At 35.1% G+C, this 19,331-nt stretch overlaps 1 protein-coding gene across 1 annotated transcript; it reads left to right on the top strand.

The window, feature by feature from the left end:
* Nucleotides 1-286: 286 nt before the first annotated feature.
* Nucleotides 287-16,291, top strand: LOC128982998 (alpha-amylase-like). Its single transcript, XM_054402113.1, has 11 exons — nucleotides 287-349; nucleotides 2,338-2,517; nucleotides 2,658-2,797; nucleotides 3,518-3,686; nucleotides 5,225-5,340; nucleotides 7,725-7,855; nucleotides 9,538-9,663; nucleotides 11,190-11,305; nucleotides 11,826-12,024; nucleotides 14,625-14,740; nucleotides 16,046-16,291. Exons 1-11 carry the CDS (start codon nucleotides 293-295, stop codon nucleotides 16,262-16,264), a joined length of 1,569 nt encoding a protein of 522 aa, XP_054258088.1. The 5' UTR covers nucleotides 287-292; the 3' UTR covers nucleotides 16,265-16,291.
* The last annotated feature ends 3,040 nt before the right edge of the window (nucleotides 16,292-19,331 follow it).

The raw sequence follows: 19,331 nt of genomic DNA, 5'->3' as shown, positions 1-19,331 counted from the left end.
CAAAGCGCCAACCCTTACGAATAGGTTCACAAGGCACTAAAAGGGTAACTACAGTTTGAACCCAGGAAGGTTGTTCTTCTCCAGTTGCTATTTTATGCTTAGTGCTGATCCTTTTAGTTGATAAAAAAGCTAACACGTACAGTTCAACAATTACATATGTTGCTCGTTTGTGTTAGCAAATCAACATAATGCCAACTTGCAGCACTTTTTAACCAACCATCAACATTTTTCATGAGACAAGTATTAATGGACAGATGGTTCCACAAATTATTTCAGTTGGAGCGTGGCAAGCATGGCGTTCACTAGGTTTCACCCAGCTATGTTACAACTGGCTTTACTCTTGTTGGTGGTGAGTTTAATTAAAATATAACTAGTTTCAACTTAAATTATTTCATTAGATAAAAAAATACAACGTTATATTATATACAAATGTGTGCGATAGGTAAACAGCCAATTTTCCGTTAAATAGTTTTAAGGGGCACTACAAACGAAAATCGCGAAAAATTGTTTTTAAAAAAGTCCCTTGTTAGACATTTGCGAAACGATAAATGAAAAAAAAATCAATGATAATTGAGAGACCCTTAAAAATATTGGGTCACGTTAGGTCAAAACAACTCAAAAATATGAAATTCAATGCCTCACACACATGCCAAGACAAAGAACAATTTAATTATAACGATACAAATAATTAATCGTATATTATGAAATAGAAATAGTATAACAGTATGGTTTTGTGTTTATTATTGTTAGTTTGATTGTGTTTCTGTATTAGCATGTTTTTTTTGTATTTAAAATAAATATCTATAAAACCGTCACTTTAACTGCGAACTATTAAAAAACCTATAAATTGGCCACCATTGCCAGGGCACCAAGCATTTTAGCATAAATCAGGTCAGGGCAGTCCTAGGGTTAAATTACCACACTTTAGCTTATTTTATAAAAAAGAAAACTGTTAACCACAAACCCCAACAATTTCAATAGTTTAAATAACAAATAGCTAAAGAATTACTACATTTAGCTTTAAAATAAGGCAAAATTAGACTAAGCTAACCTTGTTTTACTTCATTGATCCCTAGGATATATCATAAGTTTTCGTTAAGAACGGGTCTTAATGAGGTACAAAAAGACTAGCTTAGACTTTTTATGCCTCATTTTACTACTAAACATCGTGATTTTTTAGAGATTTGTTTATTAGATCTTATTTAACTTAGTGTATATGGTGTTGTTTTAAGAAAATTATAAAAGTAAAATTAAAAAATCATACATTTGTTCATTAAACCGCCATTATTAATTAATTATGTCAAAAAAGTAAACTTTAAGGTATAAGATTTTTTCTGATTAAGTTTATACAATCTTTTATTTTTTACTTTTATCGTATATTGAATTTCATAAATATGCCTTTAATAGGTTTAGAGAAATTAAATTCATGGTGTCTTGGCCTGTGGTAACATCAAAACCAAAAAGTAAAATGGTCCTGCGTCTGGGTTTTACCATGAGACCTGTGAATATAGCGTCTTCCCTACATACCCCATACAGGAAATGCAAAACATACTAATATTATAAACGAGAAAGTTTGTATTTATGAATGTATGTATGTATATATGTATGGATGGATGTTTGTGACAAGGAAACGCGAATAATACTAGTCGGATTGGGCTGAAATGTAGGGTGATGATAGCTCACATTCCCGATTAACATAAAGGCATATTGTTATATCAAAACTCCTTTAGGCTCCACCCCATTGGCTCTGGAGTTTCTCATGTTAACCTTATGGTTATTCACAATTAAAAGGAATTAAATAATTTTGTCAGCAGATTCAACCAAACAAGTTAGCTTTATGATATTCAATAGCATTAAAAATTTGTAAGGTTTACCAACAGGGTGCAGCACTGTTATATTTTTTGCAATTATCATAACAGCTAATTTGAAGTGAGCAGCATCTTAAAGCTGTGATAACTAATGACAACTGTCAAAGTAGGATTGTTTACGTTTTAGTAGGGTTGTTTTTTATGTTTTTAATTTAATACATAATTAAGATATTGTTTGAATGTTTGAACATGTACTTTTTATATTGTTTAGGTGCAGTGGTAGAACAGAATGGCTATGGTAGATAAGTAATACTATACTGTATATACTATACTATATCTGTAATACTAAAACATATCGTAAATATAAAGAACCAAATTCCTTTAAGCCTTATCCTCCCCCATTGCAAATGCAAAGCTAGATTATAACTGCAATAAGCATTTTACAGTTAAACGCCAACCCTGTACGAAGAACGGGTACTCTGCTAGTATTCTACAAATGGGAAATTCACCAAAACCATACATTTTACAGGTTGGGAAGATAAAAGGGGGCTCTATCCCTGTAGAAGATGCAAAACCAGCCTTTCTTAACCATGGAAAGACCTTCGAACTGAAGAGTGGTGTTATCGCAGATTTGTTCATGTGGCGGTGGACAGATGTGGCTGATGAATGTGAGCAGTTTTTGTCCAAAAAAGGATTTGATGGTGTCCAAGTAAGTTTATTATCCTAACTTAAGGTTATAGCATATATCGATCGAAATATCTAACAAAAATATGTCTTAAAAAACCTATGATATTAAAAAACAAATCATCAGCTCATTGCCTCTATTTAGTTTCTCCACCATTGTTACAGATATCCCCTCCTGCAGAGCACGTTGATTCAGATAACATCTGGAGTAGGTACCAAGTAGTGTCGTATCAGCTGGTCAGCCATTTAGGCAGCGAGAACCAGCTGAGGAATATGGTCAAAAGGTGCAACAATGTGGGCGTCAGGTCAGTATTTCTCTAATTATAGAATGAAACCCCCTTTAAATACTGAACACTTAAAATTTTCTTAAAAAAATTTAATTTAAATCAACTAAACGAATGGATCTGGTAGTAAATAAATGGGTTCTTTGAATAAATTGATAGAGCTTCCAAAGGCATTGTTGTCAAATAGGTATCTTCACGCAATCAAATTCAATCTTAGTGCAATTGTCAACACAAAGACTTTGGCAATTCAGAATACAGCCTGGGACAGGGATTTCATATTGTATTTGGATTGTGCTTAAAAACACTAAGTTTATACGAGGACAGATTTATAACGGATAGTAATTAAAACACAGATTTATAACGTGGAAATTGAATTAATAATGACTAGAGGATGCCACTGGGGTGGTATTCTATTCCCTCTCCTCTAGAACTTAGAATAGCAGCTGAGTTATTGCAATCTTTGAATAATTTTTGGTTATTTGTAGACATTACTTGCAGTAGTCCTTTGAAATTGGTATCAAAGACATATATTAATTACATTTCGGTTTACGATGGAAATAAGAAATATATGAAGTTTCAAGCTAAGAAAAATGATCTTCTTTTACCATAATAACCATTTAAATATATATATGAATTTAATGGGAATTTGATTTTGTTAAACTTTTTAATAATAGTATTATACTAAAAAATGAGTTTACTGTGTAAAAATACTAAAACAATCAATCTCTATTGCTTATACAGGGTGTTTGTCGATGTTGTTCTCAACCATATGACAGAGGTTACGAAAAATCGCGTTGGCGTTGGAGGTTCATCTTTTTACCCTGAAGACATGTATTACCCAAGTGTACCATACACGAAAGAAGACTTCTATCCACCGTGTGAAATAAAAGACCCCTCCAATAGAAAACAGGTATTTTTAGGGATGTGAGCAGTAAATATTGTTGGGACACTATGTTACAATTATGAAATAAGTCCAGAAATCATCAGAAATGTTCATGTGTTAAAATGCTATACTGTTTGTTAATTATTATTCATTATATTAGCCCCTGGAATACGCATATATGACTTTATAGACTTACCTCCATCAGTAGTCCGAAATTGTGTCTAACTTTAATTATTATTTAAAGCTGACATGTTCCGTTGCAATGCAACATAGTCAGAGTTCCACATAAAAAAACATCAAAATTTACACTTTAAGGAAGTACACGGGACGCAGGACATTTGAACACGAAACAACACGATAGCGCTAAATGACACGGCGTGGCGGTGGTTGTAGATGGACTGGCTACCATACTGGTCAGAAGGGAGTATTTTTTCAGAACTCCGACAGTTTATAACAGATGCTAACGTGTCATGCCTTTTCTGTATCTCGACCAATATTTTACCTGTCCAGATGCTGCTTTAGCGAATTTTGTCATATAGGGAATAACCTATTACCGTAGTACTCATTGTAAGACATGCACCCGGGACGATATACTTTTTCGTTTTGAGGTCCCCAGAGGCCAAAAATACCCTCAGTTTAAGTTAATATATATACATATTTATTTATTTATTTATACTCCCGTTAGTGCGGTAATTCGAGCCAATAAATAATCCGATTTTGATGAAATTTGGTAGAAACGTGTAAACCTATGTTTTACTCGAACGGGTCCACGAACCAGCATGATCTGACCATGGTAACAGGGGTTTATGGGGGGTTTTATGAGGTTAAATGGGTTTTTCTCATTTTTTACCCCGAAAAAAAAACATAAAATGTAGCAATTTATTTCCAAACTATTTTGTAGAGCTTAAGAAAAATAGTTTTGTACATTGAAGTGTTCTTGTATGCCTAACGGTTACGGAGATTATAAAAAACTTAAAATTTAAAGTTGCCATGTTATTCTTAAGGGGAATAAATAAACTGTTGTAGTTTGCTTGTTTATGGATATATTTTAATCAAATTTGGTAATTTTGTTTATTCAATACTAAGCTATCAACATTTCAATAAAAACACGATTCAAAACCTTCCCTGGAGCAGCAAACCTAGGTTGCTCTTTAAAATTAATGTTGTTGAAATAGATAAAAATTTGACTATTTTCAGGGAATATTTTTGTAGAAATCCAGCCAGGTAAATGGAAATTCGCTTATTGCAGTTTTGCTGCAGGGAGGGTATTAAACCTAAACAGACGTATTATGTACTTCTAATGTTTCACATATATGTCTGCAATATGTTGTGTAATATTTACTTCAAATTTGGGTTTTGTGTTAAAGAAACATTTTTTATTTTCTTTCAATAAATTAATTATTTCAACATGAAACACTATATTTTGTTATTAACCAACCATCAATCAATTTATTATTTATACTGAAAATTAAAATCTTGTATTCTTAAATGCAAAGTGTATATCATTAATATATTTACGATAAATAGTTATATTTATTATATCAGAGTTTGTTTTGCTTGTGTAGATAAGAGAGTGTCCAGGAACTGGACTGAATAACTTGAACCAGTCCCTTGAATCAGTAAGGGAGAAGATAGTGCATTATTTAAACCACTTGATTGAAATCGGAGTAGCTGGTTTTAGGTAAAAAGTTTTACATTTAGCCTTCACATACGTTATTTAAAATAGATCATGCTATATAATGAAAGATAAATAATTTTGTTAGAAAATAAAGCATAATATGCATTAAAGTATTCAATATGCCATATTTCTGTATATTTTCATGCTTCAAACCAAATTCAAATTTATTTGTATGTCCCATGTTACACAGAGCACTGTCAATCTGCCATATGCCTGTATATTTTCATGATTTCATCATGTCCCCATATTACACAGAGCACAGTCAATCTGCCACATTATGCCTGTATATTTTCATGATTTCATCATGTCCCCATATTTCACAGAGCACTGTCAATCTGCCATATGCCTGTATATTTTCATGATTTCATCATGTCCCCATATTACACAGAGCACAGTCAATCTGCCACATTATGCCTGTATATTTTCATTATTTCATCACTTCCCCATATTACACAGAGCACTGTCAATCTGCCATATGCCTGTATATTTTCATGATTTCATCATGTCCCCATATTACACAGAGCACAGTCAATCTGCCACATTATGCCTGTATATTTTCATGATTTCATCATGTCCCCATATTTCACAGAGCACTGTCAATCTGCCATATGCCTGTATATTTTCATGATTTCATCATGTCCCCATATTACACAGAGCACAGTCAATCTGCCACATTATGCCTGTATATTTTCATGATTTCATCATGTCCCCATATTTCACACAGCACTGTCAATCTGCCACATTATGCCTGTATATTTTCATTATTTCATCACTTCCCCATATTACACAGAGCACTGTCAATCTGCCATATGCCTGTATATTTTCATGATTTCATCATGTCCCCATATTACACAGAGCACAGTCAATCTGCCACATTATGCCTGTATATTTTCATGATTTCATCATGTCCCCATATTTCACAGAGCACTGTCAATCTGCCATATGCCTGTATATTTTCATGATTTCATCATGTCCCCATATTTCACACAGCACTGTCAATCTGCCACATTATGCCTGTATATTTTCATTATTTCATCACTTCCCCATATTACACAGAGCACTGTCAATCTGCCATATGCCTGTATATTTTCATGATTTCATCATGTCCCCATATTTCACACAGCACTGTCAATCTGCCACATTATGCCTGTATATTTTCATTATTTCATCACTTCCCCATATTACACAGAGCACTGTCAATCTGCCATATGCCTGTATATTTTCATGATTTCATCATGTCCCCATATTACACATACCACTGTCAATGGGAATGTGCTATATAGTATCTGTATATGTTCATGATTTCAACATCTCTCTATGTTACAAAGATCACTGTCAATGTGCCATATTATGTCTGTACAATTTTCATGACTTCAACATGTTCCCACACTACACTCAGCACAGGCTTGGTTCAATGTGCCTGGGAGAGCGAGTATTAAGTTTTAGAAAATAAATAATGAGGTATATACATTTATACACATACTAGCTGTACCCACGGGCTTTGCCCCGTTTAACTTTATAAGTATTCGCATGGCTCAATCACGTCCCGGTTGAAGTTCGTTCGCTACGCTCACTCACCTTTTGGTTGCAAATTAGCTGTTGTCATAAATTTTAAAAATTCATCCCTTTTATTGTTTATAATACTTTGATAAAGGTTTTTGTTTTAATATTTAACATTGGAGAATTTAAACGTTGTTAAGTGCACAGGTGTGCTGCGATTGGGGTTTAATACATTTGGACTTATTCAAAAGTAAAATAGTTTTCTGTGCTGCACTCTGAATAAACACTGTGGCACTATTTCAAATCATGACTAATGCCAATACAGAATGTTGTAATTATTCAAACCTACAAAACAGTTGGTAAAAGTAAACATCTGCTTTTAAATTATATTTATTTGTAAACATTGTAGATCAAAAAGTCTGACATTGGCCCACTTAAAACCCACTGGGGCAGAGCCCTTTTGACAGGTCTGCACCAAACTTCACTCGAAACATCCTTAAACGATGCTTAATAATGCCTGAAAGTTTCATTACAATCTGTCGAGCGGTTTCGGAGTCCATAACGTATATATATATATATATATATATATATATATATATATATATATATATATATAAACACACATACATAGTTCCTCTTTTATAGATATAGATTAAATGCAAAGATTCACTTATTAACCAAAGGATAAGTTATGCGAGTATTTTACAAAATGTTAATGTTGTTTTATAAACTACGTCAACATGGAGCAACATACTGTAGTCTATGGTTTAATTATTCTGGGCTTAATCAGAACTGATCTTAAATGGTGGATATATGAAAGATTGTCCTTGTTAATGAACAACACGTTGCAACTGTTTATATGATGATATAATCTACAAATATTTCAGATTAAACTTTGCCAATGAAATGTATCCTGAAGATTTGTCAGTGATTTACGAAAGATTGAATTATCTTAACACAGCACGAGGATTTCCTGCAGAAACTAGACCTTTGATATACCAGGATGTCTTTGTTTTAGGTTTGTAATGTTTGACATGTAATTATAGCTAATTGTCAATCTCAGTTATATAACTTACGCATAAGGAATAAGCTATTACCGTAGATCTCATGGTAAAACCTTAATCCCGGGTCGACTTACGAGTTTGCGAACGAGCATGATCGGACTATGAAAACAGGGGTTTATGGGGTAAATATTAGGTTTTCCCCAGTTTGGACTCTAAAAACATTAAATTTATAAATTTCTTTCCAATGTTATTATTAATTAATAATTCTTTCCAAAGTAGGGCTGAAAAAATCTATTATATTTAATTATTGTTGTACGTCTAATAGTTACACAAAGCATTCCATAAAACTGTAAGTTTACAATTCCCATGCTATTCTTACGGAGAATAAGTAAACTGGTTTAGTTTTCTCGTGCATACGAGTAGATTTCTCAAACTTGGCAGATTTATTTATTTTATACTAAGCTATTAGCCTAACACTTAAAAGGCACGCTTTATTGTCCTGTAGTGGCAAACCTATCCAGTACTTGTTCAAACTAATGTAATTTAAATAAGGAATCAATATGATATATTTATGGAAATATTTAAGGGAATATCTAATTAGGTAAATAAGAATTCACTTTAATCCGCAGACATGCTGCAGTGGGATATTTATTAATTATCAAAGCACATAAACCAGAACACACACCAACCCACATATTTGACTCTAAAGTAACTACTACTATAAATTGTAGTAGACCTAGTGTTGCAGTAGTTTAACACTTACCATAATTGTACCAAACAATAGAGTCATGTTCTAATGTACTGGACGGAAAATTTCCATTAAAAATGAGTTAGCAATCAAGTAAACAAATAATTTTGAGATTATGATATAATACTTTTATTTAGATGATTCTTGTATTTCGTTCTTCAGCTCCTGAAACTATGCCTAGAACTGATGTAGAGGCAAAAAACCACTAGTTAATATATATAAAAAATAATATATTTTATTAGTGTGTGTGTGTCTACGATCACAATTACTCAAGTACTTTTAGTACTTGAATGAGTTCCCGATACAAGCAAGATAGGGTCATGATAAATAAATACTATGGAATTTTGAATTTATTAACATATTTTTGCGATAAATTCTATAAAACATAGAAATGCCCAATCCTCACTTCCTCATTACAGGCATCGCATAGAGCTTGAAATAATAATTCGTAAAAGATGCTCAACTGTCTGGTCAAAGGTAACGGATTAAATAAAAAAAACCGATTGATTAAAAAAGCCCATGATATTCTAATTGAAAAAAGAAAACTGTTTAGATTGGTTTCCTTATGGATGTTTTTTGATAAAATGAATTAATTTTATTCTAAACAATAAACTATGAATATTTAACATCCATTTGGATTAAAAACGCTATGCCCTTCCACGTAGCAGCAAATCTAAGCACTCGTCAAATCTAGATGTCAAAAAGGCGAATAAATATTATTTGCTTGTATGGAAATGTTGTAGTTAAAATCTAATCACACAAATTTAAATTCGCTTATTCTGCAGGTTTGCTGCGGCAGGGGTATTTTTACTAGGTTTATAACTGTTTAAGTCTTTATGCTCAAAACTAATATTGTACCACTGGTATGGATTAATGACACCTTTAACAAGAGCTGATGTAAAAATCAAACTAATGTTATGACGATGCTTATCAATGATGTGTTTACAGATAATGCCGGGCCCATAAAGTATGAGGAGTACAGCCCCCTAGGGTTAGTCCTAGACTTTAAGTTTGGCCTTCAGTTGGGGACGTTTTTCCTAGGCAAAAAGGATCTAAAAGATCTTCAAGACTTTGGTTTGTTGGGCTTAGTCTTTTTAGTTGTATGTATACTTACTTGTACTAGAACTTATATTTTTGATGGTTTGTTAGAATGTGTGTTAAAAGAAAAAAAAATACAACATTGTTTAGAAGTGAGTTAGAAGTGGCTATTACTTGGGCCAAGCTGTGTATTTTTTGCTCCATCTAGAATGAAATCATTATTTTAGTTAAGGTCAACTTTTATAGCAAAATATGACTTATCACTTGCTTTAAATGTTAAGGGGGTTTTTGTTCTAGTTGCCGGAGGCTAAAACCACAATTTTTTACTAAGGCAACACATCAATACCTACAAACCACATAGGGTAGATCCGTTAAATGGCCTTGCCATATAAATATGCGCCCAATCCCAAACTCTAACAGGTACATTCCAAGGATAAAGTGGCACTTCTTCCACATTATCTCGATTCTTTTGACAAGATGTATATCTCTTTAAATATACTTCAATGTGTGCCACCACACTTAATATCTTGCAGCATACCTCATTGAAGCAGTACTAGGATTTTATGCGTACAATATCTGCAAAATATAAGATCTTATGCATTTTGGAACTTCAATTCTTCAAAAACACAATAATATTATTATCTTTAACACACAGGTAATATTTTTTCTGTCTGAACGGCTTCAAAATTTTTAGGAACAACATTTATCTGCTAATAAATTTTGTTTTAAGAGGTCATAAAACATGATAATGTTTACCTTATAAACATTCAAACAACGAATGTGGGTCACCTCAGGTTGATTTTGTTTCAATATGAAGTCTTGATAGAACATCAACACACACGTTATCTTCTTCCTTTGATGATTTGCAGTGGGCTATTACGAACCGTGGTCCACTTAACTTGCTCGTGAGATTTTTGAAAATAACACTGCACTTCGACTGAAAAAAATTGGCACTAAGAGTAAGAAAGCCGAACTTTGATGGAAGATCCTACCCAAACTAATAAAGATTTTAAAATACGAAAAACACTTTGAAAAACTACAGATGTGGGCCATTTCTTTGACACTTTAATCATATAATAATATAAATAAATAACTGTCTAATAAAGATTTCGACAACATGTAGAAAACTGTTCAATATTTACTGAACCTTTGAAATTTCACAAAAAAACACATGCTATTATTTTATCTGTGGCAGTAAACCCAATCACTCGATAAACGAATGTAAAATGTAATTAACTAATGTATTAGACCTAAATAGATAATAAAATATGACATTTTTAAGAAGATATTTTACAAGGTGGAAAAATTTTAACCAGACGAATGTAAATTCGCTTAGTCTGCAGTTTTACTGTGGAAGAGGTATTGTTTACATTTTCAAAGATGAGTTAAAGTATTTTCTGTAATTTATTTATTTCTCCTTGTTGTTTTTAAATCTAAATTTTAGTATGGATGTTGAATAGCTACTGGTTATAAGTTTTATAATTAAAAATATATATTTAGTTTTGATATTAGCACACCAAGCTATTCAAAACAGTTTTGAATATTGTTATTTTTTTAACCAGATTCAGAGGCGAGTATTTTACCAAAAAATCTACGCGTTGTGTTTGTTGATAATAATATCACGGAACGTATGACAGACAAAACCTTTCTGAGCTACAAGAATCCAAAGGCGTACAAGGTTAGAGTTTACTGTGTATTAATTAATTCTGAAATTTTTTTAGTTTTAGGTTATGTTTTATTTGTATAATTTTTTACCAGCTTTTACTACTTATAAGTGGGCTAGTCTTAAAATTTACAGTTTGGGAATGTTCCCCATGATTCAAAATTTACCAACATTTATAATTAAAACTCTGGACTCTTAGAAAAACAGAATTGGAGCCGTTCTCATCAACATAACAACTACTTATTTTGCAGTTAATTATGTTAATTTCCATACAAAAATTTTAGATTATTTATTTAAAAAATAGCGTTAACCAGCGCGCGTTGCTACGTTTACAACTAATATTTTAAATAGTAATCTGTTTTGCTTTTTTTTTAATAAATAATAAAACATTTACCAAGAACAAGATTACAACAACAAGGTTAAGATTAGAAAGATTAAGATTAAGATTAGGTCAAGATTAGAACAAGGTTAAGAAACTCAAAAGGTTAAGGTTAAGCTTTGTATAGGCTTTAAGTATTTTTTTTCCTATTCACAGATGGCAGTGGTGTTCATGTTAGCACGTGGTGATTACACTTGCAAGATATTTTCGAGTTTCCAGTTTTTAAGTATAGATGAAGGCCCTCCTGCTCTGCCACCTCATCCTATCAAAAAAAACATCTGTTCCAATAAATGGGAGTGTCAACATCGATGGCGTCAGATATACAACGCGGTGGAATTCCACAACGTTGTCAAAGGTAGAGTGGAACAAAATTAGAAGGCATTGATGGTAATCTAATCATGTAGGATTTGTTTGAATTGTTATAGTACATACATACTTCAATATACAAAGGAAATTTAAACCAGGGCATTTCTACTATCTTTTCTGTTAATTTGGGTGCACAATGATGGGCAGTCAACTAACTGTAAACATTTTGTTTCTCTTTTGCTCTCTTGCTGTGGCCAAACGAGCTATATAAAATCTGTAACGACCTAAAACAACAAAGGAACTTATACTTAGTGAGAGTGTCGATTTTACTTTTCATCGTTTTCGTACACTTTAACAAGACTAATCGTACTATAAGGGCGAGCGATTCACTTAGAATGGTAGTGGATGAAGTAAATAGCTTGGCGGTGGTCTCAAAATTGAACGAATAGGCTAAAATACAATAAAGCTGGGTTTTCCTAGCAGCGGAGTCGGCCGGCGGAGAGCGGACAACGGAGAGCGGACTCAGCTGGTCTTCGGCAATTTAATGTTACTGTTTTCCTAGCAGCGGAGCGGAATGCCATGTTAATTTCAATTCCGCTCTCCGTTGTCCGCTCTCCGCTGGCCGACTCCGCGTCTAGGAAAACCCAGCTTAAGAGAATGGTCCTTTGTTTGAAGTTCATTGTTGGTGATGGTGAGTTAATGTTGTTCAAGGTGAATTGCGGACCATCGTGGTGGAAAATATCCGCAATAAACATTTAAACAACAAAATAATGGTCTTTAAAAAAACTTGTATTTGGGACAGAGAGTTTAGTTTAATCTACAAATGGCAATCTTCTACGTACAACAAAAACTACTGTAATAGAAAGGTGTCTTTCAATTTCCATCACACGAAACCACTGATCTAGTGAAGTGTACATTTGACTGTCAAGGACTAAGCTGCAAGATCTATATTATTTACTTCGATCCATATATCTCCTTGACCAACTGAAGTTGTAAGTTACATACACGTCTACTCTATCAAGGAATGTTGTGGGCATATTGTCATTTTGATTTTTGACTTTAGAGGAGTACTATGTGGGTATTGGTCTCATTATCAAGAAAAATAACTAATACAATGTTTAAATTTCACAAATACTATTACTTTATTTCATACAGTGGCGGTGCTTTGACCTTGACAAGTAGAGGAGGTAGAGAAGGCTAAGGTTTCTTAAGAAAATAAAAAGGACTGGAGTCTCCTCTGTAAAATTCGGTATTTATCAAACCGTTTTGTGACCTCGTAAAGGAATTTTCAATGACTAGAACTGTGTCCAAAAACTTCCGTTACGTTTTTAAGACGGAATTCTTGTTAAAAAGTATTTTCCATGGTCCGGTGGAGAGTGCTTTACCCCCCTTGGATCAATCACTCATATCATACTGCTAAGCAGCCAAATAGAAAAAAAACAATTTAGTTGCGAAAATTTGTTCATATTTGTAAGATGCTAGAATTTTGGATTATAACTGTAGATCTATTGTTTCCTGAAGATTCTCTTCGTAAACCTACTACCTTTAGGGGCACATGTCCTATGAGTAAATAAGTCATTAATTGTATGTTTGGTAACTTAGTCAGTATACATTCAGTTTATACAGTGTTGACAGCTTAAATGTGCCACCATTGGTGTCTTAAAAACTATTAGATTTAAAGAGAACATAAACTGAGAACTTCATTTTATCTTATGACATAAAAATCTTAAAACTATTTTTTCAATAATGGCTGCTAATTTCCAATATATTCCAAGAAATTTAAAATTTCTCATAGAAAATGGTATTTAATAACGCGTTTAGATTTAAAAACAGTTATAATAAATTTCATTCTTTACCTCTTTTTTCTCAATAAAAAAATAGTAGTAGTGTAGTGGGTTTGACCATACATCTATGAACTGTGGACGTGAAGGTATGTGCCTTAAATTTTAGTCTAATCAACAGTTCAGGGGCTACACAATGAATTTTAATTCTCAATAAACAACTTATTTAGGAGCTACAGTGATTTACTATTATCAAAAACGTGACTTTCGCTGAACATCCTGCATCAGTAGCTCCAAAACGAATGAGTTTGGAAAAGGAAACGCAAAAAGTAAATAAAAAATTACATCTACATTCTAAAAATTCAAAATCTATAGGGCGTTTCTTAAGTAATTTTTAAACTTCCTGCCTTTTCAAAAAAAGTGGAATTATATTTTTTGAATATCATAAGAAACTAGTTGATGTTCTCAATTCAATATTTTCTCGAAATTTAGATTTCGAGAAAATATTAAATTGAGAACATCAACTAGTTTCTTATGATATTCAAAAATATTAGTGCCACTTTTTTGAAAAGGCATTTTTTTCTGAAATACCTATGGTGGTAATGTATAATCTTGTATCTTGTATGGCAGGATGCATCATATATTTTGAAATATACTAACTGAGACAGCTAACCCGCCTGCCTACTGCCATTGAATATTCAAAGCTATTGTAATCGAGTAAATGCACCTTTCGATACCAAAAATAAACTTTCATTTGTGGCCTAGGGCCTTGAAACACCTCTTATTCGCTGTTCATGCATTGGTATTCTCTGAGCTATCACTATGTAAAAGATTTACATTTTCCTATACGAGTATAATGTTTTCCTAGGTACACCAGTGACGAGTTGGTGGAGCAATGGGAAAAATCAAATTGCTTTTTGTCGTGGGGACAAAGGATTTGTAGCTTTCAACTTGGACTCCGTCGAATTAAACGTTAATCTCCAGGTATGAACGCCAGAAAATAAGATTCCCATCCAATTACTTTCAAACGCCAATCAATGAGTGAAAAAGATAGACTTCCAAACACTACATGAAAATGATCACATCACTACGTCTGTAAACAGTACCCAAAAATAGACCATATCCCCTTTATTCATCACCACACATAATTAAATTACTATTCCCGCACGTTAAATCAGCTAATATTACTGTTGGCGTTTTTACAAGAAACTAACATAATGATAAGAAAATAGCTTCTTGGAAGCTTAATATCAGATATTAATGAATTAGTGTAATCAAAGCTGGGTTGACTTATTGCCATGTCATGTTAAAAATTCTTCCTTCAGTGGCCCCCAGCTAGATTTATAATTTGGTTATATCAGTCAGTTTTGGTAGCTGCTAACATAGGTTAGGGCTCAGACAGGCTAAATTCTGAAGTTTAGGCACTATTTCACTATCTTTCAAATAAACCACAGGGCAAGTCTCAGTACCTAACTCTATACACACATCACAATATACATATTTCACTTCCTGAATAGTATACTTACAGCATACAAGATACCAGGCACCATACATAGCATCTCCATCAATTATCCTTTCACAGTATACAGGGTGATTGATATAAGTGTGCCAGCCGTTTTATTCAAAAACTATAAGAGGTATAAAAAAAAGTTAAATGGTAAGAGCCTTGGATTTTTTATTTAAAAAATTGTTGTCAAGTCAAACAAAATATTTTAGCCGCCATTTTGCCAATATGGCCACCAACTTTGATTTTTCTTACGGAACACCCTGTATTTTATGATGTATTCTGGTAGCACAAGTAATTTTAAGACGATTTTATTCTTGTGTTTTTTTTCATAAACCTAACCGTTTGAAAGATAATAATGGTTCAAGTTTTGACATTTCTGCATGAGAAAGAGTTTCGATAAAGGCCTAATAAGCAAGCATGCCAGCTGTTTTGTTCGAAAACCATTCAAAATTTCACAACTTAAACCATTATTATCTTTGAAACGGTTAGGTTTATGAAAAAAATGACAAGAATAAAATCGTCTTAAAATTACTTTTTCTACCAGAATACATCATAAAATACAGGGTGTTAAATAAGAAAAATCAAAGTTGGCGGCCATATTGGAAAAATGACGGCTAAAATATTTTTTTGGACTTGACTATAATTTTTTAAATGAAAAATCCAAGGCACTTACCTTTTGACTTTTTTCGATATCTCTTATAGTTTTCAAATAAAACGGCTGGCACACTTATATCAATCACCCTGTATGTTTATCCAAACAAGATATATATATACCGTTCCAGACATGCTTGCCTGAGGGAGAATATTGTGATATAATATCTGGAGAAGTTACAACTACAGGGTGTTCTGGCAAAGTAATAACTGTTAATAAAGACGGAATAGCAAACGTAGTTGTACCAAAGTTCGACCCTGGACGTCCTGATGAGGATGGCGTTGTGGCAATCCACATTCAATCTGGAACTGTGTATGGACTTGGGAATTGGAGAAAATCTGAGATGTAATTTCTACAAATGAAATTGTATGAAACAAATTACATGGGTTTTATCCTTGTTGACTTATTTCTTTATAATCACTACACATCTAGATTAAACTAATTTTACTAGAGACACTGTGAGGTGTTTATGTCGGGTAGGGCACCTATCGTAAACTTACCTCCGATTTGCTCGGACAGCTCAGGAGTAGTCCAGGGTTCTCGCTAGCAGTCCTCGTCGCTCGCCCGCCGCCTCTCGATCTTCGTATATGTTTTCGTCCTACACGTACCCGAGACTATGGTTGCGTGTCAGCACAACGACGCGCTGACCAGGAATATATCGGCACTAAATACGATGATGTTATGAGAATTAAAATAAGTGACCAGCTTCTAGTCTAACAAAAGGTATCGCTTCTCGAATGAAACTAAAAATAAAACTCTCGTAATGAAATAAAAGGTCGACCCGCGCAATAACAAAATAACGAAATGAAATGGCGTCAGCGCTAATATGCCAATGAACTTCTTGGCTTCGAAATATAACTAAATGAAATACTTTTAGATAAAATAAAATAAAATAACCTCTGATAAATAAACTAAAAAGTGTAGGCTACTGTGACACCGCACACGCAGTGCCGGCCCGAGAAATACAATAGGCTAATCACTTACAACTAAGATGATAGTAAATAAGGTTAACTTTTACTCGCCAAAGTAAAACGGGAAAATAAGATTATTATTAACGCAATGATAGACCGCTGTACTTACGTCTGACGATACTTCTCTCGATCTATTATTTTGTCGCTTTTATGTATTTTGTCTCGCACGTTGCGAGTCGACATCCACGACCTATGCTCGCAGGTCCGCTGCACGCTCTTGAGGAAGGTTGTTAGGCGAACAAGCGCTCGCCGTAGACTGTCCTAAGAACTGTCCACTGTCCACCGGTCTCGGCTTCTCCCCACCACGTCTACGTCAGCGCCCCGAGGTCGCGGCGGTCAAGTCACGAACTAGGAGCCTTGACAAGTGGACAACTGGACATGTTTATTTCCGATGATTGTTGTCGAGCGCACTCTAGCACTTCGTGGTCTTTAAATAATTAAAACGAACCCCCCTAATAAATTTGACCATTCCACCCCCTTTTCACTTTGGCGAGAAAAAAAAACGAACAAAAAAAAAATACCTCCTGCCTGCAGGTATCAACTCAAACATAATCCCACGAGGCGACAACCTTCGCACCCCGCACGGCGCTCGACCTTCGCTTGGTCGAGTAACCTAACTCGTCCGACTCGTGGGCGGGGAGAACACTCTCCTCCTGCCTCCTTAACGAAACGAAAACACTCTCGTAAAACAAAATAAAAATTTAACCAAAAATAGCTTCTCGCTTAGGAAGACACATATCTTTAATTCCGGTGATATTCGTCCTTTAAGAACTTTCGCCGGTAGGTGGTCCCATCTTCTCGCTGGAAGCGCACCCGGTACGTCTTGCGGACTCGTTTCCGCCCTCGGTTCCTCTGTGGGTTCCGGAACCTCTTAAGAGATTCTTGTGAATCAGTAATAGTCGTGGGCCCTTGGGTAGACGTCGCTGTTCCCATTTCCGCCGATACGCGCTCCTCTCGATAAGGTCGGGGTTGGCCCCGTGCAACCGGGTCAAAATCCTCGAATGGGTCGGGACTAGAAATATCCGACAGTATCGGTGACCCCATTGGAATCGCGTTTACCGGGATTGTCACTTGAAATCCCCCCTCACGATTCACGACTCTACTACGGTTTGGAGAAGCCACCACTTCAATCGAAGACCCGTTGCCCTCTACTGATTTGCACATTTCCTCAATCTCGTCCATCATCGGCTGTAAGTGACAGAGCGGGCGACTCACCCCCCGCCGCTTCTGGTGACTTCACTTCTTCCGTCTCCTGCTTCACTACTCGCTCTTCGCCGGAAGCTGCCTCCTCTCTACTAAAAATCGGGACGTATCGCGGTGACCCATACGACCTGAAGCTAACCGGGTCTATCGCTACGTCCACCACCTCTGTTGACGAGTCGGATGTCGTAACTGTCAACCGGGATAAGTGAGATGGTTGGACACGTCCTCCGTACCGCAGATCTTGTTCCCTAGGGACGTTTACTTCCAACAGGTCGAACACTTCGTCCTCCAATCGTCCCCGTCGTAAGGCTGTCGCAACGTCACGACGCCAACGCTTTTCGTCGACTTGGAGTTTCCCGAATGGCGTCGAAAGCGAGATACAAGAAATACAGGCGCACACAAATATACCCGTTGACTCCGACTTCTCAGGTCGGGGATAATCACTCGGCGTATCTAGAAATCTCCAGCTTCTCTCCTCTAAACAGTCTCCCTGTTCTTCAGCTACCTTCGCTAGGAAAGAGAAAACGATTCCCATCTCTCGACGTCGACTGACTAGAGACGGGTCATATGCGCCGATCGTCGCCGAACCAGGCCTGCAGACCACTATGGCCCAGAGCCCCTTACCATCTTCACCACTTAACAACACAGGAAATAACAGCAGCGAGTGCGTTAATACGTCCATTCCCGTCGTCAACGAACGAGTACGCTCAAATCCACCATCCGCCCATTCTTGAAAAAAATTAACTGGGAACGCAAACACACTGGGTAGACCAATGTAAAATCGGCTCCGCCTCTCAATCAATCGTAAAAATGCATTCATTACGTGAGGGTTCAACGAGCACCCAGGATACAAACAGTCCATTTCAGCCGGGCAAAGCGTAATAAGAGGTCTTACACATGCCATCGTGCGCAATAACTACTAATACACTTTAGAAAAAGCAGTCTCATGCACAATACACTTCACCAAGCACTACCACAAGCATCTAAGATAAGAAATTTGAAGCACAAGCAGGGTGCGAAAGCATGCAGAGCGTGCACACGAAGCAAACCTGCGAAAGAGAGTTTATTAATAAATATAAACTAATAAAATACGACAGGGAAATCCTACTAAAGTATTATAATGCACTAGTCACAACCGCAACCACAAGCTAAGTATCACACAGAAATGTAAGTTTGGTGAACTAAATGAAACTACTATGAGTGTAAATGCACCTCACTAAGCGATAAACAATAAAACCGGAT

Source organism: Macrosteles quadrilineatus, unplaced genomic scaffold (genome assembly GCF_028750875.1).
Source record: "Macrosteles quadrilineatus isolate MER2022 unplaced genomic scaffold, UCM_ALF_1.0 Scaffold_1__1_contigs__length_201487025, whole genome shotgun sequence".
NCBI classification, from domain to species: Eukaryota; Metazoa; Arthropoda; class Insecta; order Hemiptera; family Cicadellidae; genus Macrosteles; species Macrosteles quadrilineatus.
The sequence above is the reverse complement of the archived record's forward strand: the minus strand, read 5'-3'. Positions and strand labels throughout refer to the sequence as shown.